The sequence below is a fragment of the Chiloscyllium plagiosum genome, unplaced genomic scaffold (genome assembly GCF_037043375.1).
Source record: "Chiloscyllium plagiosum isolate Xiang-an unplaced genomic scaffold, Cpla_swu_hap1 HiC_scaffold_22, whole genome shotgun sequence".
Classification (NCBI taxonomy): domain Eukaryota; kingdom Metazoa; phylum Chordata; class Chondrichthyes; order Orectolobiformes; family Hemiscylliidae; genus Chiloscyllium; species Chiloscyllium plagiosum.
This window is the reverse complement of record NW_028270160.1, coordinates 17,798,929-17,821,802: the sequence shown is the minus strand read 5'-3', so window position 1 is coordinate 17,821,802 and position 22,874 is coordinate 17,798,929. Positions and strand designations below refer to the sequence as shown.

General features: G+C 39.5%; 1 protein-coding gene across 4 annotated transcripts in view; it reads right to left on the bottom strand.

Annotated features, from left to right (window-relative positions):
* Positions 1-22,874, bottom strand: part of slka (STE20-like kinase a) — a 184,721-nt gene that overhangs the window by 14,460 nt on the left and 147,387 nt on the right. For 2 of the 4 annotated variants that reach the window (XM_087998814.1, XM_087998812.1), the window contains 5 exons: positions 14,065-14,136; positions 9,204-9,333; positions 8,987-9,111; positions 8,436-8,624; positions 4,766-4,891 (listed from right to left, as the gene is read on the bottom strand). In XM_087998814.1, the coding sequence (XP_087854940.1) occupies positions 4,766-4,891; positions 8,436-8,624; positions 8,987-9,111; positions 9,204-9,333; positions 14,065-14,136 (642 nt within the window). The remainder of the gene's footprint in view (positions 1-4,765; positions 4,892-8,435; positions 8,625-8,986; positions 9,112-9,203; positions 9,334-14,064; positions 14,137-22,874) is intronic. The other 2 variants (XM_087998811.1, XM_087998813.1) reach the window with 1 other exon arrangement.

Genomic DNA, 22,874 nt, shown 5'->3' with positions numbered 1-22,874 from the left:
CAATTATATGCCAGTTTGAGGCTATTTAAGGGAAGGCTAAAAAGCCAGGTCACACTGCTACCTCACAGCACCAGGGTCCCAGGTTCAATTCCAGCCTTGGGCAACTGTCTGTGTGGAGTTTCCTCTGGGTACTCCGGTTTCCTCCCACACTCCAAAGATATGTAGGTCAGGTGAATTGGCTATCCTAAATTGCCCATAGTGTTAGGTGCATTAGTCAGAGGGAAATGGGTCTTAGTGGATTACTCTTCGGAGAGTCGGTGTGGACTTGTTGGGCTGAAGGGCCTGTTTCCACAGTGTAAGGAATCTAATCTAAAACATCAATTCCAGTCAGGAATGAGAGTCAAAGGCTGTAGGAATGGGTTCATGTTTCTATAGAACTCACTCTTCTTAGCAGTGATGAGGAGAATCAAGAACGAGGTCTGAGAAGCAAACCACTATTCCAGAAGTAACTAACACATCGTGCAAATTTCTCTTTGGTTCTTTAAACTTATCAAGAAAGCAAATTTTAGAGTATGTCCGCTATGGTGGAAGTTCTCGTTAGCAATGCCATACTTGCAGTGAAAATGAAAATGTCCATGCTTACCATGCAAAACAATCAATCATTTGACGAAGTACACAATTATTGAAAGCTGGCACATCAAGCATTACACCTTTGAATTTGTGGAGTGCATTTGGCTTTGTCATAAGAAACTGTTCTTGTTTGAAATGCACAAATCATGTTTTCACACATGGACAGTGGACCAAAGTACATACATTTCAATAGGAAAAATTTTGATTTTGTATATCATTTTGACCAGAATATAAACATGCTGTCAAGACTGTTTTTGACTAATTTTGAAACTGACTGTATTGTAATAGCATTCAAGCTCTTTTATGTCAACAATGGCCTTGATTTACACAAGATGGAAATATTTGCATCAGATGGAGCTTCCGTTACACTGGGAAAGGAAAATGAAGTAACCAGAGTCTTGCGATGTGAAACCAAACATTTGTTTGGACTGCACTGCATTGCTCACAGAGGAAGACTGGGAAAAGATGATGCTTGATTACAATTATTTAAGGCATTGAAATGCTTCTAAGAATAACATCTACATTGTTCACTGGATCAACTGTGATGGATAATTTTAGAATTTTACCAAGGCACAGAGTGTGATACAGTGGCACTTCCACCTCTGAATGAAGTGAAGTGGCTTTCAAGACACTTTTTGAGAGTGCACTATTGCAAAACTAAAATGTCTCAATCAAGTACTGTACAGTAAGTGAATAATTAACAAATATTATCTGAAACTGCTCACCAAGCCAAAATATCACATTGCACTGACAGCTCTCAACTCTGTGCAGTATGAACTGGCATTACTGTGCAAACACTTGCAGAGCACCTGTCTGCCACCAAATGAAGCTATACAATTTGCGAAGTCCAAGATCAATAAACTTATGACTCAATATCTAGGTGAAGATGTTCATTGGAGTAATGAAGTTAAGGTGGTACTGGTTGCTTTTAACAGTGATTGGACATGACCACAATCCTTCAATTTATTTAACTGCTATGTGACTACCTGGAAAGCAAATTTATGCATTTTTAAAAGACAGTGTTCTGCCACCAATACTGAAATATTCCATATATCAAACTCTGAGGAGAGGGTGGCCACAAAGATATCTGAACATTACCCTGATTTTTAAAAAAAAGTGACTGTGGAAAACATTAAGGTGGGTTCTGTTCAAACATTTAGTGTGTTGGTTGACTGTACCCTCAAAGTTGACCAGTTCATAAAATCTCCTTTTTTTTGGACATCTCGGGCATCAAGTACTGACTATGAGCATGGATTTAGCCTCATGAATTTGATTAAGTGCAAATCCAGAAATAGAAACAGGTTATTTGTTCAATTTGATGCAAATTAATTCATACATTTCATCTGGACAAGGTATCATAGTCATAGAGATGTACAGCATGGAAACAGACCCTTCGGACCAACCCGTCCATGCCGACCAGATATCCCAACCCAATCTAATCCCACCTGCCAGCACCCGGCCCATATCCCTCCAAACCTTTCCTGTTCATATACTCATCCAAATGCCTCTTAAAGGTTGCAATTGTACCAGCCTCCACCACATACTCTGGCAGCTCATTCCATACACGTACTACTCTCTGCGTGAAAAAGTTGCCCCTTAGGTCTCTTTTATATCTTTCCCCTCTCACCCCAAACCTATGCCCTCTCATTCTGGACTCCCCGACCCCAGGGAAAAAGACTTTGTCTATTTACCCTATCCATGCCCCTCAATTTTGTAAACTTCTATAAGGTAACCCCTCAGCCTCCGACACTCCAGGGAAAACAGCCCCAGCCTGTTCAGCCTCTCCCTATAGCTGTAATCCTCCAACCCTGGCAACATCTTTGTAAATCTTTTCTGAACCCTTTCAAGTTTCACAACATCTTTCCGACAGGAAGGAGACCAGAACTGCAAGCAATATTCCAACAGTGGCCTAACCAATGTCCTGTACAGCCGCAACATGACCTCCCTGTACTCTATACTCTGACCAATAAAGGAAAGCATACCAAAAGTCTTCGTCACTATCCTATCTACCTGCGACTCAACCTCCAAGGAGCTGTGAACCTGCACTCCAAGGTCTCTTTGTTCAGCAACACTCTCTAGGACCTTACCAATAAGTGTATAAGGAGAAAGTGAGGACTGCAGATACTGGAGATCAGAGCTTAAAAATGTGTTGCTGGAAAAGCGCAGCAGGCCAGGCAGCATCAAAGGAACAGGAGAATCTATGTTTTGGGCATAAGCTCTTCTTCAGGAATGTTTCCTGAAGAAGAGCTTATGCCCAAAACGTCGATTCTCCTGTTCCTTTGATGCTTTCTGGCCTGCTGCGCTTTTCCAGCAACACATTTTTAAGCATTAAGTGTATAAGTCCTGCTAAGATTTGCTTTCCCAAAATGCAGCACCTCGCATTTACCCAAATTAAACTCCATCTGCCATTTCTCAGCGCATTGGCTCATCTGGTCCAGATCCTGTTGTAATCTGAGGTAACCCTCTTCGCTGTCCACTAAACCTCCAATTTTGGTGTCATCTGCAAACTTACTAACTGTACCTCTTATGCTCGCATCCAAATCATTTATGTAAATGACAAAACGTAGAGGGCTCAGCACTGATCCTTGTGGCACTCCACTGGTCACAGGCCTCCAGTCTGAAAAACAACCCTCCACCACCACCCTTTGTCTTCTACCTTTGAGCCAGTTCTGTATCCAAATGGCTAGTTCTCCCTGTATTCCACGAGATCTAACCTTGCTAATCAGTGTCCCATGGGGAACCTTGGCGAAAGCCTTACTGAAGTCCATACAGATCACATCTACTGCTCTGCCCTCATCAATCTTCTTTGTTACTTCCTCAAAAAAACTCAATCAAGTTTGAGAAACATGATTTCCCACGCACAAAGCCATGTTTGACTATCCCTAATCAGTCCTTGCCTTTCCAAATACATGTACATCCTGTCCCTCAGGATTCCTTCCAACAACTTGCCCACCACTGAGGTCAGGCTCACCGGTCTATAGTTCCCTGACTTGTCTTTACCGCCCTTCTTAAACAGTGGCACCACGTTTGCCAACCTCCAGTCTTCCAGCACCTCACCTGTGACTATCGATGATACAAATATCTCAGCAAAAGGCCCAGCAATCATTTCTCTAGCTTCCCACAGAGTTCTCAGGTACACCTGATCAGGTCCTGCGGATTTATCCATCTTTAACCGTTTCAAGACATCCAGCACTTCCTCCTTTGTAATCTGGACATTTTGCAAGATGTCACCATCGATTTCCCTACAGTCTATATCTTCCATATCTTTTTCCACAGTAAATACTGATGCAAAATTTTCATTTAGTATCTCCCCCATTTTCTGTGGCTCCGCACAAAGGCCGCCTTGCTGATCTTTGAGGGACCCTATTCTCACCCTAGTTACCCTTTTGTCCTTAATATATTTGTAAAACCCTTTGGATTCTCCTTAATTCTATTTGCCAAAGCTATCTCATGTCCCCGTTTTGCCCTCCTGATTTCCCCCTTAAGTATACTCCTACTTCCTTTATACTCGTCTAAGGATTCACTCGATTTGTCCTGTCTATACCTGACATATGCTTCCTTCTTTTTCTTAACTGAACCCTCAATTTCTTTAGTCATCCAGCATTCCCTATACCTACCAGCCTTCGCTTTCAAGCTGACAGGAATATACTTTCTCTGGATTCTTGGTATCTAATTTCTGAAGGCTTCCCATTTTCCAGCCATCCCTTTACCTACGAACATCTGCCCCCAGTCAGCTTTCGAAAGTTCTTGCCTAATACCGTCAAAATTGACCTTTCTCCAATTTAGAACTTCAACTTTTAGATCTGGTCTATCCTTTTCCATCACTATTTTAAAACGAATAGAATTATGGATATACCACCACTGGGCAGCAAATAAGGTCAGGTGCAAAAAACAGTAAATAAATTCATGACCACTTAATATATGCAGTGTACACAGTGCCACCATTAAAATGGTCCCCAGACTGCAGAGTTGACCAAACAATTTTGTTTATTTTAGCAGGTAGAATATCTGCAACCATAAAATAATATAAATGAATATTTTTAATTATTAATAAACAAACTGCAAAATAAATTGCAATATAAATTATGCTTAATGAACTTATGAGTTCTGCACAGTCCCCAGAAAAACTGGAAGGAACACTGGTTGGCAGTGTCTCTTGGATTAATTATGACACGTGTGCTATATGTAATTTTACCTGTAGCTGCTGCAATTCCCGAATATTGGCGTCACACTGGAGCTGAAGGTCTCTCATCTGATTTTCATGTTTCTGGTGCTGCTGTAGCCTTTCATTTTTCTGTCTCTTCTCCTCCTGGCTAGCAAACTGTCCAGATAAAGCACAGTGAGAATAATTGCTAGCTAGTAACTGATCAGGTAACTTGATTTGTTCAGTGAGTTAGTCAGAACAATTACAATTCAAACTTCTCCTAACTCTCTATGTTCACAGTAAGTTAGATTCCATGAGCTAGTTATTTTCCCTCTAACTGAAACTTGTATAGCTCATGTATGGAATAAGTGGATACCATCCTGCAGTTTAATACTTAAAATTTAAGTTACATACCAGAAAAATGTAGAGATAACTCAGCATGATCTCTTTATCATTCGATAGGCAGAACAACACAATAGCAATAGACTATGTTCTACACTAAAGTGAATTTATAAAGATGTAAAATTAGTCAGTAGAATAGACAGAAAAATAGCTCTTGGCTTTCACCAATAATTTAACTTGTTTTCTAACAGCAATGTAACAATTTATTAAATGTTTAAAATCCATTAAGTAGATTTCAGATTAATGACACATAGTTACACACACAGCAACAGATCAAAAGTACAATAAAGAGAAAAATATATGCATTCCCTAATCTGTTGTTTTCCAGAGGAGGCAGTGGCACAATGGTAATGTCACAAGATTAGTAATTGAAATGGTCAAGCTAATGCTCTGGAGATATGCAAATTCTATTAATAAATTTGCAATTGAAAATAGTCTCCATAATTGTGAACATGAATTCATTGTTGTAAAATCTCCTTTAGGGAGTATAGCTTACATAAGACTCCAGCAACGTGGGACTACCTTCTGAAATAGACAATAGGTGCAGGATTAGGCCATTCTGCCCTTCAAGCCTGCACCACCATTCAATATGATCATGGCTGATCATCCTTAATCAGTATCCTGTTCCTGCCTTATCTCCATAACCCTTGATTCCACAATCCTTGAGAGCTCTATCCAATTCTTTCTTAAATGAATCCAGAGACTGGGCCTCCACTGCCCTCTGGGGCAGAGCATTCCACACAGCCACCACTCTCTGGGTGAAGAAGTTTCTCCTCATCTGTCCTAAATGGTCTACCCCGTATTTTTAAGCTGTGTCCTCTGGTTTGGCACTCACCCATCAGCGGAAACATGTTTCCTGCCTCCAGAGTGTCCAATCCTTTAATAATCTTATATGTCTCAATCAGATCCCCTCTCAGTCTTCTAAACTCAAGGGTATACAAGCCCAGTCGCTCCAGTCTTTCAGTGTAAGGTAATCCCGCCATTCCAGGAATTGACCTCATGAACCTACGCTGCACTCCCTCAATAGCCAGAATGTCTTTCCTCAAATTTGGAGACCAGAACTGCACGCAGTACTCCAGGTGTGGTCTCACGAGGGCCCTGTACAGCTGCAGAAGAACCTCTTTGCTTCTATACTCAATCCCTCTTGTTATGAAGGCCAGCATGCTTTTAGCCTTCTTCACTACCTGCTGTACCTGCATGCTTACCTTCATTGACTGGTGTACAAGTCTCTCTGTACTGCCCCTTTCCCTAAATTGATTCCACTTAGGTCGTAATCTGCCTTCCTGTTCTTGCCACCAAAGTGGATAACCATACAGTTATCTACATTAAACTGCATCTGCCAAGCATCTGACCACTCACCTAACTTGTCCAGGTCACCCTGTAATCTCCTAACATCCTCATCACATTTCACCCTGCCACCCAGCTTAGTATCATCAGCAAATTTGCTAATGTTATTACAAGTACCATCTTCTATATCATTAACATATATTGTAAAAAGCTGCGGTCCCAGTACTGATCCCTGCGGTACCCCACTGGTCACTGCCTGCCATTCCGAAATGGAGCCGTTTATCACTACTCTTTTGTTTCCTATCAGCCAACCAACTTTCAATGCAAGTTAGTACTTTGCCCCCAATATCATGTGCCCTAATTTTGCTCACTAACCTCCTATGTGGGACTTTATCAAAAGCTTTCTGAAAGTCCAGGTACACTACATCTACTGGATCTCCCTTGTCCATCTTCAGAGTTACATCCTCAAAAAATTCCAGAAGATTAGTCAAGCATGGTCTACCGGGCTAATCAGTTCAAGGCCTATTAGGAATAGGCAACAAATGCCTTACCGCTGATGCCCACATTCCAAAAAAGAGTTCAAAATAAAGGTCTCCAACAGCTCAAATTTAAAATTCTCATTCTTGTTTTTCAATCACTTCAAAACTGAACCTCACATTATCTTTGAAATCTCTTGATGCCTTGCATCCCTCCCATTTCCTGAACACACACTCCCTCTGATTTTTTCTCTCATGAATTCTCCTTTACCTTAACCAACCCTTGTATCTGCATATTCAGCTATAAAGATCCTATGCTCTGCAAATTCATTTTCACAGAATTGTTATAGCAAAAGAAGATGCCCTTCAGCCCATCATCTGCAATGGTTCGATTACCGAATGCCAATCTCCTGTCTTTTCCCCATATAATTTCTATCCAAAAAAATCATCCAACGCTGTCACTGAATGGCTTAATAGAACCTGCCTCTACCACATTTCCAGGCAGCGTATTTAATACTCTAACTATGACTTCTCACATCAAGCTTGTTTGCTTGTACATCACTTTAAATCGCTCTATCGTCTTTTTTTCTGTTACAAGTGGGTACAGCTCTCCCTACCTATTTGATCCATCTTGCTCATAATTTTGAAAATCTCCTCTTACCATTCTTCTCTCCAAGGAAAACAGTCCCACTTCTTTAATCTATCCTCATAACTGAAGTGTCTCATTCATGGAACCATTCTTGTAAATCTCTCCAATGAATTTGCATTGTTCCTGTAATGTAAAACCTACAACTGCACAATAGTCAAGCTGACATCTAACAAGTGTCTTATATAACCTCAACATCAGCTCCTTGTTCTTGTACTCTATGCCTCTATTTATTAGACCGAAAACACCATATGCTTTATTAATCTTATTTTTCACCGACCCTACTACCTTCAATGATCTGTGCACATGGACATCCTGGTCCCTCCATTTCTGCATCCAAAATGTGATCCATATCACGTTAGTTTTGCTCTAACACATTCTTACCAAATGCATTAAGCGAAAAGTCCTCTGGTCACCTGTGAATCTTTGACCTCATGCCCTCAGCCACCTCTCCTCTACCCCACATTGTAATTCTGACCTACTTTGTATCTCCCTTCTGCTCTATTATCTATTGTACATTTGACGGGCTTACAACATCCCAACTGCTTTGCTGTAATGACATACTTCTGAATGTTGTGATGTAGAAAAAATGGAAGCCAATTTGCCAACTTTAACAACAACAACTTGCATCTTTAATGTAATAAGCCTCTCAAGTGCATCAGATAAAAACAAAATATGACAGTCACGTGAGGAGATATTAGGTCAGCTGACCACAAGTTTAAGCAATTTCGTAAAATTCAAAAAAGTGAGAGGAGCAGAGTTGGAGAGTATATTCCAGAACTCAGGGCGTAAATATGCTCTCAGTCCTTGATTCCTACAATCTTCCGTCATTATTTGTCCTGGGCCAATGTTTATTAAGAACTATGGTCAAAGAGGCAGGGAACAGACATTATGGAGCAGCTGCCCTTACCTGTTTAATTTTCTCCCGGTCTTGCTCTGGTGAGCTCGAGGAGCCAATTCGCAGACTCTTTTTGAACATGGCCATGCGGGTCTTGGCTTCACTGCGCTGGATTTTGGGCAACCTGGCTCTCTCCTGAGTTTGTCGATTCTTCAGATCCTCGATAAGTCGCTGGTTGTATCTCTGCATCTGTTCCATTTCCTATTAATGAAGAAAATACAGGCTATTGGCCAACAAGTCAAGTCAACACATGCACAAATATTCACTCCTTATTTGAAATGCTTTGATCTAACATTGTAGGGCAAATAAAGGACAGCTTTACAAATCATAAACACAGAGGCAGGAGATTGCACTAAAGGGAGAACAACAAGAACATAGAAAGAATGGAGAGGGCAACAAAAGGAGGTGGTTTGTGTTCCTGCAGTATAGGAGACCTACTTGGACAATTAACACTTTCCAATAACTCCTCAGACCCCAACATTTTTACATTTGGCTCACTCTACTGACAAGTTATAGTTGTAGACAGTCATATAAATGCTGTGAATAGCAGACTACATGCTGACCTTCTCATGCCTTTTTAAAAGTTGGTGCCTCTGCATGAAGTATTGATCTTTCAACTGCTGCTTGAGAAGTTGATGTTTTTCTTGTAGATGCCGCTCCTCCAGTTCCCAAATTGCTGCCTCTCTGGCTAAAATAAAAAGAGGCAAAAATAGTGTTGTTGTCCCTCTATCACATCACACAAATCTGTTGCACACTTGTCCTCCCAGTGTTAGGTCTCACCTCTCATCAGCTGCTGTTTGTTGTTGAGACACTCGCGTTCAATGGTAGCAAGCTCCAGTTTGTGCTGATGAATAATTTTCTTCAGTGCTCCATCCAACTCCTGCTGCTGCTTCTGGAGAAACTCCTGTTCCTAATGAGGGACCATTGTGAGATGCACAGAGAATGATTGATAATACAAGCCACAAACTAGCCATATGGAATACACAGGCACAATATGCTAAAAACAGATGGTAGTTTATCGGTTATTAACCACGGGTAGAGTTACTTAACAGGTTAATTAATTCTATCCTAATTAAATGGAAAATGAATGGTCGACAGGCCAATCCCAAAAGGCAGTGGTTTAAAAAAACTGATAGAAAAATTAAAGAATTAAAAGCATTTTTATTCAGAAATGATGGGGTCTGGAACTCACTGCCTGGAAGGCAGCTAAAAGACAGAAATCCTCATCATATTTAAAAAATACTCGGATGAGCACTTGAAGTCCACAGCCTGCAAGTTGAAGAGCTGGAAAATGGTCTTCAACAGGCTGGCATGCTTTTGACTGCACAATGGGTTGAATGGTCTTTTCTATATAGTGCATCTTTCATATTACCTATATTTCCACTATTTGGTAAGCTTATAAACTTGCAGTTTACCCACTACATACTAATGATGTTGCTGAGCTTTAGTGTACTGACCTCAAGGCAAAAAATCTAATTTATCCCATTATCCTTCAATATTGTGATAATTTGTTTTGCGTGAAACGACTACTCAGTTTCTCTGATGTATTTAGCCCCATGATATCTTTTGAGCAAAACTTACTTCTTCCAGATCCAATGTTAGAAAACTATATAAAATTGTTGTAGTTCGTGGTTTTCATGACTTCAGTAATAGACACACAAAAATCTACTGCTGTGGTTTCCTGAAAAATCAAGTGATAAAATTCCCCCTGTTCACACTGTGGCTCCTAACACAGGCACAAGAGACAAAAGATAGGATTTCCTGCCTTCACGCACACAACGACAATGCTCACACAGGGGTGAGACAAGACACATAACTGGATCTTTGTGAACAATTAAAGTTCGACACTGTGACACCATGCAAACATGAGCAATGGAAGGAAATCCCTTTCCATGGGAATGGGGCCTGGTAAATGTGATTGGGCATAGTTGCTTGTACTACTACTAAAGTAAATGCAATGTGGCAGAGTCTGAAGTGCAAGTCTAATTTAACCAAAGACAGTTAATCACTCAAAACATTGTTAAACTCTCCATTCATCTCTATAATAATGCCAATTTCTACTTGGCAATGAACCATCAATTGGGTTTCAACTATACTTTCAGCAACTATAATAAAGGCGAGAGATATTAAAGTGTTATGTTGTATATCACAACTATAGCTAATTAAATCCTTGCTGAATTACTGTAAGATTTAGTAACTGTGAATACAGAGTTGTAAGTCATACAGCTGCATGTAACATCAAATCAAACTGATGCACAAACCATAGCCTTATGTTACAACATAAAAGAAAATCTGTGTACAACAGACCAAAAACTGAAGAATTTAAACTTACACATTGCTAAAAGTAAACGACAGGAACACAAGGTGCAGAGGGAGGGGATGCTGGGTTAGCAAGTTGTGCGTAGGGGGAGATGCTGGATCAGCAAATCTAGGGAGTACATATGGTCAAGTCGAGGGTGGCGGACCTCAGATTCAGCAGGTTACAGGGGCACCAGATCATGATGCCCCACAGGGTCAGCAGGTTAAACTGGGAGAGCAGGGTCAGCAGATTGGGGCATGCAGCTTCAAAAGGTCGAGATGGCATGGGGTCAAGACGTTGCGGGCGAAGGCTGAACCAACAGGTTGGTGAGCAGGGTCCACAGATTGGATGGTGCAAGGTATACAAGTCAAGGGCACGTGTTCAACAAGTTGGGAGTGTGTACTACAAGGTCAGCACATTGGTGGGGGTGCATAGCAACAGAATCAGAACAAAGATTTGTAGGGGGGCAGTTCTACAGAGATTCACAGTTATCAGGCCCAGAGAGATTAGTCGCAAGATAATCAAGCTGCAGGGAAGGCTTCAGGGTCATCAGGCACCGAAATGAATTACAGAGCCACAAAGAGGGTTGGGAAGGATTTGTGAGGGGAGGTGCATTTGATGAGGCTGAGCCAACATTTTGTTTTTATATATTCATCTATGGGATACGGGCATCGTTGGCTGGCCAACATTTATTGCTCGTCCCTGGTTGCCCTTGAGAAGGTGGTGATGACCTTGCCTTCTGCTGCAGCCCAACAGCTAACTGTTCAGACCTTGATATAAAAAGGGCGATATTACACTGATTGCCAGACATCTGCAGCTCCAGAGAACATAAACTGCAGGAGGAAGTGGTCTTCATGACTGATAACCAACTGAGGGAAGTCCAAATCAATCCATGCACAATTGGAAGCGCATCCTTTACAAAACATTATTTTGCTTTAGGAGGCCTGCATCATGGGTGCTCCTTTATCCCAATTCTAGGCAGAATCCATTCTTTCTGGGATAGCATTTGTTTATACAATTGCTTATAGTTCTTGCTGCTCCCCAGAAATCAAAAGGAATAGGAATCTCTGCAATGCTTTGTGGTGTTAATCAATCTTTACATAACCAGAAGAATCCACACATTTCTTGATTTAAGCAGCATCTTGACTTCATTTTTATATTCTCCATAAATCACCTAATCACTAAAGTCTTGAAGACACTGCATGCAATAATAGCTGCAAATATCTATCCCACCAGATACTGAATTCATGCATAATCATTACTAAAATTGCCACATTGCTCCTTTTCTAGGAATAATGGGCACCATTTATAATCCTCTTAATCAAGTGCTGTGATGTGTGCTAAATTTTAAAGAGAACAATAAGTAGTTGACCTATAAAGTGAAATAAATATTGAATGACTATCCCATCTGCATATTGTTGGAAAAGACAATTGAGTGCAACAATGGAGTTGATAAAGAGAAACTGGCCGATTGAGTTTACTTGGATTTCCAAAAAACATTTGCAATGTTTCACATTAAATCATGGATTTGAGGGTGATATCTAGCATGGATAAAGGACTGGATAACTAACATGATACAGAGATTCAAGTTAAGTTTTGGGTTAACAAATTGTAACTTGTGAAGTGCAAGAGTGATCACTGTGCCATTAAGTATTTGCAATTTCTGTTAATAAATTGCATGAAAGGACAGATTGTATTATTATCAAATTTGCTGATAGCAAGGTAGATAGGAAACAAGTTAAGAGATGTCACAGACTGCAGAGGGATATAGTGAATGGTTGGAAGATAGGTGAGAGTGGAGTGAAATGTGGCAAAGCACGAGGGATTCCAATTGGTAGGCAGAACAGAGACAGAACATTGCTTAAATTGAGTCAGACTGTTGCATTACAGAGAGATCTGGATGTCTTGTACATGAAACACAAAACTAAAGTGTGTACAACAAGTAGTTAGGAAGGGAAATGGAATGTTGGCCTTTATTGCAAAGATAGTGGAAATTAAAGTTAGGAAAGTCTTGCTTAATAGAACATTAGCAAAACCATAGCAGAACAGAGAATACTGTGTACAGTTTTGGTCTCCTTATTCAAGGAGAGATATACAGTGTAAGTCCATTATAACATGTTTGTCTGGGTCCAGAAATTGGAACATAGTTATAGCTGAACCAGATAGATGATCCTATGCAGGAACAGAGAAAGAGCCATGAGAGAAGCAAGTTGAGGGGAAAGTCACAGCTGAGGGTAGAGGTCCAAGAAAGTCAAGTCAGACCAGAGTTAGGCTGAGGCTGGGGATTGTCAGTTGGATTGGGCTAGTAAGATTGACCTAACTTGGGAGCCGTTAAGAACCCAATGCTGTAAAAGAATATCCAGCATTAATCAACATTGTATCAAACATCACTGTACTTGCTTTGGAAACAGTTCACAGAAAGTTCAGGAGGGTGATTCCTGGAAAGAAGGGATTGACCTTTGAGTAAAAATTGAACAGGTTGGTTCCCTTCTTATTGGAGTTTAGAAGAATAAGAATTGATTTTATTAAGAAAAAAGAAGATTCTGCAGTGCTTCACAGGGTAGATGCTGAAAGCACATTTCTCCTGGAGCAGCAGTCTGAAACAAGAGAATACAGTTTGAAAAATAAGGGGTCTCCTATTTAAAACCGAAGTTAACAGTTTCTCTGCATCTATTCAATTAAGAAGCAGCCTTCACAAAACACCACACTGCTTCAGGAGACCTGTATCATGGGTGCTCCTGTGTACCAATTCCAGACAGAATCCTTTTCACTGGAATAGCATTTGTTTGTATAATGTTTTGTGGTTCTTACTGCTTTCCAAGTAAATATTTGCTCTGAAATTAAACATTTCCAAATATCCGATTGGATCATCCTTCTATATTCTAAACTCAAGGTAATACAATCCAAGTTCATGTAACCTGTTCTCTTACTTTAAGTTTTTAACTCTTACAATTATAAAATTCTAATTCTACAATAGAAACACAACATTGTTGTAAAAGTGTTATAAGTTTCATATTCATTTGTTCTGAATTATTGTCAGTTTAGGCTGTTGTTATACTCAATATGAGTTAAACTGAGGTTGATCCAAATCACAAACCAAATTCCAAGAGCATAATAACATTGTCTGCTCTTTCCTACCCAGAGGTATGCCGGAGTGCTCCCTCTTTTCATGATTTAGACTTGAGTTTCTAAAACAAAGAATCAGGTTCAACTGATGACAAACACCAGTACTTGGATTGATCAAATACTAAAACCCAAAACATGCTAAATGGTCCACTGCACACAGACAGACAGATAAAACATGACAAACTCAAGAATCAGACAAAAGGGTGGAGGACTTACATCCTGAAGCTGTGCGTTGAACAAGGTACACGAAGATAACTGAAAAGATTGAATCATAACCTGGGCGACACCCTGTGGATCAGAATACAGTCGACTTCGCACATCAGCGAATAGACAAGGCAGCAGCAAAAATCACAACCAGACCATCCATCGCAATCAAACTGCTGGGTGCAGGTGGAAAGAAACACTGAGCAGCAAGCACAGCATTATTACAGAGGGGAAGGCAAAAAGAATACCAAAGAAGGCAGACTAAAGCTTAGGCAAAGGGTCTCAACAATTCCTTAACCTGGCTTTTCTCTCTTCAGAAACTGATGAAGCTGCTGTGCATTTCCAGTTGTACAGATGGAAGGAAAGAAAGTATCTTGCAGTCACAGAGCAAAGGTTAGACAGCTTCCAGCAGGATTTGGTTACTGAGAGAGTGCAGCATGAGGGACACAGTGTGCCAGGCAGGTTTTGTACAATGAAACTTATTTGGCAGACAGTCAGCTAATGTGACTGTCATCCATTAAATCTTGAAAGAACGAAAGGTGTATAATCCAATGGCAAATAAAGACGACAAAGAGATCAAAACTGTAATTGAAGCCTAGTGATTATATTTGATGATATTAGCAGTTGATAACTAAATCCATGATCCTCTCCATATTATCGTAACTCAGGAATTAACCAGCTCAAGTTTGCAAAAGGCTCTTGGGGTCTCATTAAGTGATCCCAGGCTCCAACTCTGTTACTATTAAAACCAGGAACATGATAAAACAATTGAGCACCATATGTCTTCTACGATCACCTAACTGAACATTGTCACAATCCCGATGGGAATCAAATGCTGGAAATCAAGCCTCACTAATTTCACAAGTTATCATAAGTGCAAAATTTGATCAATTTAGTTTCGAAGTGGTTAATACTGTTCTGTGACAAGATAAATTCATTCACCCTCAGTCTTTATACAGGATTTCTACAATTTCTTGACACCTATTTTCTCAAAATTTCAACCTATTCCAATATGCTTGCATTCGTCATAATGCATCTGCATTATTCTTTACAATGATGTGAACAATTCTGATATTATAAAGTTGAATTTTAAAAAAATCAATAAAATAATCTCAGTTATAAATTTTTCAACAAAAATTACGGAGTCATGGTCAGTGCACGTTAGTGTTTCTTTGTGGCAGTGAAAGTTATAAACTTCAAATACTTAATAGCCAGTATCGCAGTGTCCTTTTTCATTGTAGAGTACTTCTTCACATAATGAAGATGAAATAATACAGATAGAAACAGACCCATCGGCCCAACATGTCTATGCCAACCATGGCTCCATTCTAAATTAATACTATCTGCGTGTGTATGGTCTGTATTCCTCTATTCCCACCTTTTCATGTCTACCTAAATGCATATTAAATGCTTATTATAGCTGCTTCCACCACCTCCCCTAGCAGCATGTTCCCAGCATCTACCACCCTCTATAAAAAATAGCTTACCTCACACATCTGCTTTAAACTTTCCCCACCACAACTTAAACCTAGGCCCCCTAATGTTTAACATTTCTAACCTGGGAAAAACACAACTATCCACACCATTGATACCTCTCATAAATTTTATGTACTGCTAAAATGTCACCCCTCATCTTCTGATGCTCTTGTGAAAACAGTCCAAGATGGTCCAACCTACCCTTATTGTTACAACACTCTAATTCAGGCAACATCCTGATCAATCTCTTTTGCATTGTCTCCTAAATCTCCACATTCTTCCTATAAACAACCAGAACTGCACACAATGCTGCTGATGTGGATTAACTATAATTTCATACAGTTGCAACATGACTTGCCAACTTTTATACTCAATGTCCTGAGAAGTTAGCAATGACAATAATCAACACTCAGCTCTAGCCTCCCAGACTGCTTTGATCTACCACAATGCATTGTCATAAGAAATCTCCCTGGCCCTGTGCTCACGCCTAAAACATCTGGATAACAGGGATGCCTACATCAGACTCCTAGTTATTGACTTTAACTACACCTTCATCATCATAATTCTAACCAAACACATCTCTAAACTCTGGAATCCAAGACTCTGCTCGTCCCTATGCAACTGAATCCTCGACTTTCTGATCCACACATTACAATCAGTAAGGATAGGCAACAACACCTCTTCCACAATAATTCTCAACACTGGTGCCCCACAAGAGTGCATTCTCAGACCCCTACTATACTCCTTATACACTCATGACAGTGTGGCCAAATTCTGCTCTAACTTAACTTACAAGTTTGCTGATGACATCACCGTAGTGGGTCAGATCTTAAATACAAGTCAGAGTAAATGAAAAAGATAAACAACTTAGTGGCATGGTGTAAAAACAACAATCTCTCCCTTAGCATTAGCAAAATGAAGGAGCTGGTCAATGACTTCAGGAAGTGGTGTGGAGGAAGTGCCCTGTCTGTATCAATTAGCTGAGGTGGAGAGCTTCAAGTTCCAAGGAATAAATATCACCAAAAATCTGTCCTGGTTCATCTGCGTTGACACTACAGACAAGTACATCAACGTCTCAAAGCTAAATAAATTTGGCATGTCTACAATAAATTACTGATTTTTATAGATGCACTATGGATAGCATCTATCCGGATGCTTGGTATGGCAACTGCTTTGCCCAAAACCACAAGAAATTACAGAGGTGTGAACACAGACCAGCCCATCATGCAATTCAGCCTTCTATCCATTGACTTGGTCTCTCCTTCCTGCTACCTCAGGAAAGCAACCAACATAATCAAAGACCCCTCCCACTCTGGTTATACTCTCTACCACCCTCTTCCAATGGGAAGACACAAACATTTGAAAACATGTACCAACAGATTCAAGAACAAGGTAACCTCGTTATCAGACTTTTGAACTCTCTTGTCATTTACTGAGTTTATCTTTCTCTGCACTTTCTCTGTAGCCGTAACACTATATTCCGCACACTGTTCCATTACACTAACGTATTTTGTAAGGTATGATTTGCCTGGATAGCACGCAAAACAACATCTTTCATTGTATCTTGGTACATGTAACAATAATGAACAAATCAAAATTAAATATCAAATCAAAATCAATTGTCATTTTAAAAGGTTTAATGAAATTAGTGGCAATCTGTACTGGTTTTATTTGTTAGGCTTGCCTTCAGCTTCTCAAGAGTTATTGGGCACTCTTTTGACTACACTACCTTTGCTGTTTTTGCAACAAATCTTTTAAGGTAGTACTACAGTGCTGAAGGTAAGTATAAATTCCCCATAAAAACCACACATCCCCAGAGGGTTTCACTGTTTAGCTTTGGGAATAAGAAGTTCTATCAGAACCTTCATTTTGGCTGTTCTTGGTAACACTTGCTCTACTTTGTGTTCCAGTTACATTAACCTAAATTCTGGCAAGATTTATTACTAAGCCATATAACAGTGCTAAAATAAGCCTTCTAATTGTTTAACATGCTCTTCCCCAGATATATCAAAATATTGTCTAAGTAAACAAGGTTGGAACTTTTGTCCGAATGTATTTCCATTGAAGTCCATAACAAGTACATAAAATGACTTAATTTTTTCACAGTACTCTGGTTGTAATTGTCCTCAAAGAACAAAGCGGGTTGTTATACCTATAACTATAAAAGATATACTAATGTCCCACTTTGTTTTTCAATAATGGTCATCCACAGTCTATCAAGATTTTTTAAGTCGTTCTTCAGAAAACTGATATTTGATTACATAGAGGTTTTTCCACTACTCAACATGCATAGAATATTCTACAGAAATGTAATATATCCTTTTTAAGATCTGGCAAAGTAAAATGCCTGTTTGTCAATGCATGAGTTTTCTGTATTCCTACATGCCCTACCAAAGGAATTTCACACAAAGCACTCAGTATCTGGGCAGTACCACTATTTTTCTTCTTTACTCATTCATGGGATGAGGGCATCACTGGCTTGGCCACATTTATTTCCCATTCCTAATTAAGAGTCAACCACATTGCTGTGGGTCTGGAGTCACACGTAGGCCAAACCAAGTAAGGATGGCACTTTCCTTCTCTAAAGGACATCAGTGAACCAGATGGGTTTTTCTCAGCATAGGAGTCTAATGATGACCATGAATCCAAATTCCAGATTTTTACTGAATTCAAATTCCACCATCTGCCACAATGAGATTCAAACCTGGGTCCCAGAAAGTTTCTGGGTTAACAGGCTAGTGATAATACCACATGACTATCTGCCTCCCTGATGAACAAACACCCATTTCTTATCTACACATCAATGAGGATGTCTCCACTTCCTCATTAGAACTCAATTCTTAAAAACAGTAACACATCAGAACTCCTTCAGCTTCAACTTTACTGTGAAGTGTATTAACTTGTTAAAATCTAGATCTGTTTCTGAGCCTCAATTAAAGGTGGCATACCAAGCACTTCCTTTGAATTACCACCATCAACAAAAAACAGCAGTAGAAACTCTAACATCTGCTTGTAGTATTACTTTTACTTTTGGTGATGGACTTTGTTTAGCCATTCTTCAGGTCACCTGAAAAATACCTGAAACATGTTCCTGTAGTTGTTCTGTCTCTTTAACATCAGACTTTCCATAACTGTAGACAATGCTATAATGTTCACACCAGCCAAGTCGTTACATTGTATTAAATTAACTGTCCATGGATAATGACTCTTACAAAATTGTTTCAGAAATCAGAGTCATAGAAACGTACAGCATGGAAACAGACCATTCGGTCCAACTCGTCCATGCCAACCAGATATCCCAATTTAATCTCGTCCCATTTGTCAGCACTTGGCCCATATCCCTCTAAATCCTTCCTACTCATATACCCATCCAGATGCCTTTTAAATGTTGTAATTGTACCAGCCTCCACCACTTCCTCTGGCAGCTCATTCCATACACGCACCACCCTCTGCGTAAAAAAGTTGCCCCTTAGGTCCCTTTTATATCTTCCCCCGCTCACCCTAAACCTATGCCCTCTAATTCTTGACTCTCCCACCTCAGAGAAAAGACTTTGTCAATCTTCCAGCAAAATGCATAAACTCTCACTTTCACACATTACATCTGCAACTTTTCTCCCCACTGTCCTAGCCTGTCGAAGGCCTTCTGCAGCCTCCCTGCTTCCTCAATACTACCTGTCTTCCACCTATCTTTGTGTCATCTGCAGACTTAGCAACAAGGCCCTCAATTCCTTTGTCCAGATTGTGAATAATTTGTGGTCCCAAAACTGACCCCTGTGGAACTCCACTCATCACCAGCTGTCATCCTGAAAAAGACCACTCTCTGCCTTCTGCCAGTCAGCCAGTCCTCTATCCGTGCCAGTACCTTGCCCTAACTCCATGTGTTCTTATCTGATGTAGTAGCCTCTTGTGTGGCACCTTATCAAAAGCCTTCTGGAAATCTAAATAGAAAATGTACACTGACTCTCCTTTGTCCAACTTGCTCTTTACCTCCTCGAAGAATTCCAACAGATTTGTCAGGCATAATCTCTTCTTGACAAAGCCATGCTGACTCAGCCCTATTTTACAATGCACTTTCATGTGCTCTACAATCTCATCCTTAATAATGGACTCCAAATTCTTACCAACGACTGAGGAGTTAATTCACCTAACTTTTTCCCACACAAGATGATAGCTTGGAAAGGCAAGTCAGCCATTTGTTTTGCTACCTGCTGATCAGATACTGAATTGGCTCGGGTTCTCTCAGCATAGGAAACAAATAACTGCCAAGATTTCCTATTTTGTTACGAAAGCAGCATAATAGATTAGAACTCTGCAAGTGTCTATATTGTTATTGTCATATTCTAGTTGTGGCTTTGATGGGGCAAGTGACATTCGGAGTGCGCTTTGTACCACAGAATGGTTTGTACTCTCCACTTATCCCATTTAATAAAGTTTTGGCTTTCAATGCCCTTTCTAGAGGAAAAGCTGGGTTCCTCTCCAGCAGAAGAGTTTATGTAGCTTCTGAATTCCTTTATAGTTGTAGGTTTAACTGTATGATATTCCTTTTGCAAAAAAAAAATCTCTCATCTACCTCACTTTCCTTCACTCTCACCAGTGATTACATTTTTCATAACCTTAGTTAAAAGAAGCCAATTTGATCTGAATTCCCTTTCCAAACTCAGTCTTATAAACCCAAGTCCCATGGGGTTCTTGCACAACTTCTAACATTCTGAACGAAATGTTCCAATTTCTGACAATGATAACACTCACAACCCATCTGATCTGAGGAAGAGGAGATCTTGAGGTATTCCCAGTAGTTCCTTCTCTACCTTGGTACTTGACTTGATTTCATTCTCCTACCTTCAATCCTTCTCAGATCTATGGCATAATGGGAACAAAAAATGTTTATGGATAAGCTCAGGATCATCAGTGACTCCTGCTGCATGTCTCACAGTTTCTATACTCTGATCTTCCAACATAAGTTCGAATTACTAAAGTAAGTGAGTTTTTAAATTCTTCTAAAAGAATAATCCCACCAAGAGCTTCATATGTATTGAATCCACTGGTCAAAAATACTTTGCTTTATCTTTTCAAATTTAAAGTTTTTCCAAGCTGTTCCCTTAAGTTTTCAAACTTTTGCCTGGAACTAACTCACATACACGCAGAATAGCAATTTTTGCATAATTCATAGGAACTATTCTGACAGTGATATGCAAATTTAAGTTGTTTTAATTGTCAATTTGCTTTGTATGTGCAAAGTCCAATTTTCCTTCGACCATTTAATTTGTTTTGCTCCCTTATTCAAACGGGATTTTAAAAAATTCCCCTTTTCCTCAAATTTTGGTTAAGCTTGTAAAAATTTAGACATTTTGTTACTGTACTTTAGACAATGCATTGGGTTTTCTTCATCAGAACCTTCTCTGACATCTGAGGCTATTTTCTTTAAGTGCAACTTTTTAAGCCAGAATTCTCTCTTATTTCTCTTTTCTTCCCCTTTAATGTAGTTTCCAGCCTTTCAAATTCATTCTCTATCCTTCTCTCTGAAGTTCAAGTCTTTTAATCTCCATGCTTTGCAATTCCACTGTTTTATTTTTCTACCTCAAGCCGAATCATCGCTTGCCAGTAAAGCAGCTTGAACATGAAACTCAACTATAACTGCCTCCAAATGACTCACTGCTGGGAGCACCTGGTCTCTCTTGTATTTCCATAGATCCTAAATACTGTATTAATATTTTAATGATCTCTTCCTTAGATTTTGCAAGGAATACCACCTTTAACTCCTTTGTCTATTCAATGGCTTTACCATTTGTGAAATCTCATAAACCACGTCATTTTCTCTGTCTGCAGACTAGTTTTAGTTGCTTCTAATGCCATCTAATTTTACAGTAAAACCAGATATCTGGTCCTTTTTCTTTATCTAATCTCATCATGACACCAGGAACACGTTCAAAGTTCAAACACTGGGTTCTCAAATATGCCAAGACTCTGGATAGATAATCCACTGGAAATCAAGCCCCACCATTTCTCCAGCCATTACAAGTGTGAAATATCTCCAATTTAACCTCCAGGATGACTAACTGTGACCATTATCTCAAGAGAAAAACGCTCACACCAGGTTTCATCAATAAAAAAAACTTATTCTTAATACAAACTTGATATGGAAACTTAAACTTCCCTTTAAATCCAAACCTACACAGAACAGATCAGAGATTAACAGGTTTTTTTTTTAGGAATATCAAAAATTGAAAACATACACACTAAAAGGCACAAAATCAGTGGCTAGGAGTCCAATCAATAATGGGAAATGACTTTTTTTTTGTTGTTTTGGTGACGAAATCACATTGTTATAGACTGTGGTGATCTTCAATCCATAGCCTGGACAGTTGGACCTAGGTCTTGGCTTGTATTATAAGTTTTCTTTCTTCTTGCAAATCTTTGAGTGTTATTTATTTTACAGATAAAAAGGATGCAATATCACTTACTGCAAGCTTTCTGCAGGTCACAGTTCTAACTAATGACTTCGCTCAGTTCAGTGACAAACTGCCTCTTGCATTCAATCCAAACCTCTTTGCTGGGTACCTGATGTTGGCATGTCCAAAAAAAAAGTATCAAAATTCTGCTTGTTTCATATGCTCTGAGAAAGCAATTATGACTACACAGCTTCATTTTTCTTTCAAGTTGTGAAAAAAATCTGAACTTCCATTTTCTGGTTTATACTTCCAAATAAATTGTGTATAGTCCTTAAACAGAGTTACAGGACTAATTAAGGAGAATACATAGCACAGTAACAGGTCATTCAGCCTAATTAATCTGAAGAGAGAAATAGAGTGACAAGATACTCAACTGTTTACACGATATATAAGATTTCCCCACATCGCATCTCAGGATTTTAGCATATCTTTCTACTGTCAAACTAGAATCCTAGGCCAAATCATCCCAGTCGCTCTATCAATAACCTTAACCTCTTTCATAAGGCCAGAAGTGGTAATATTAATTACCATTAATGACACTTCAGTTGGTGAAACAGTGCCCATGTTTCACAAGACCGAGATATCCGATAAAGGTCTGCCAAGTGGCAAATAAGATTTGCATCAGACAAGGAACAATATCTCTTGTTGGAGATAGTAATCTAAACATCTCCCCTTAACATTTAACAGCATTGCTATTGCTGATTTCTATCCCTAACTCCTTCCAACCAAAATCCTCCAATTATACAGCTCAAAATATACCTGGACCATTAATATAAATACTGTGACTATAACTTCAGGTCAGAAACTGAGAATTCTGCTGTAACTCATATCTTAAGTTCCCAAAAATATGTCTACCATCTAGAAGGCACAAGTCAAGATTAAGATCTCCAATTGCCT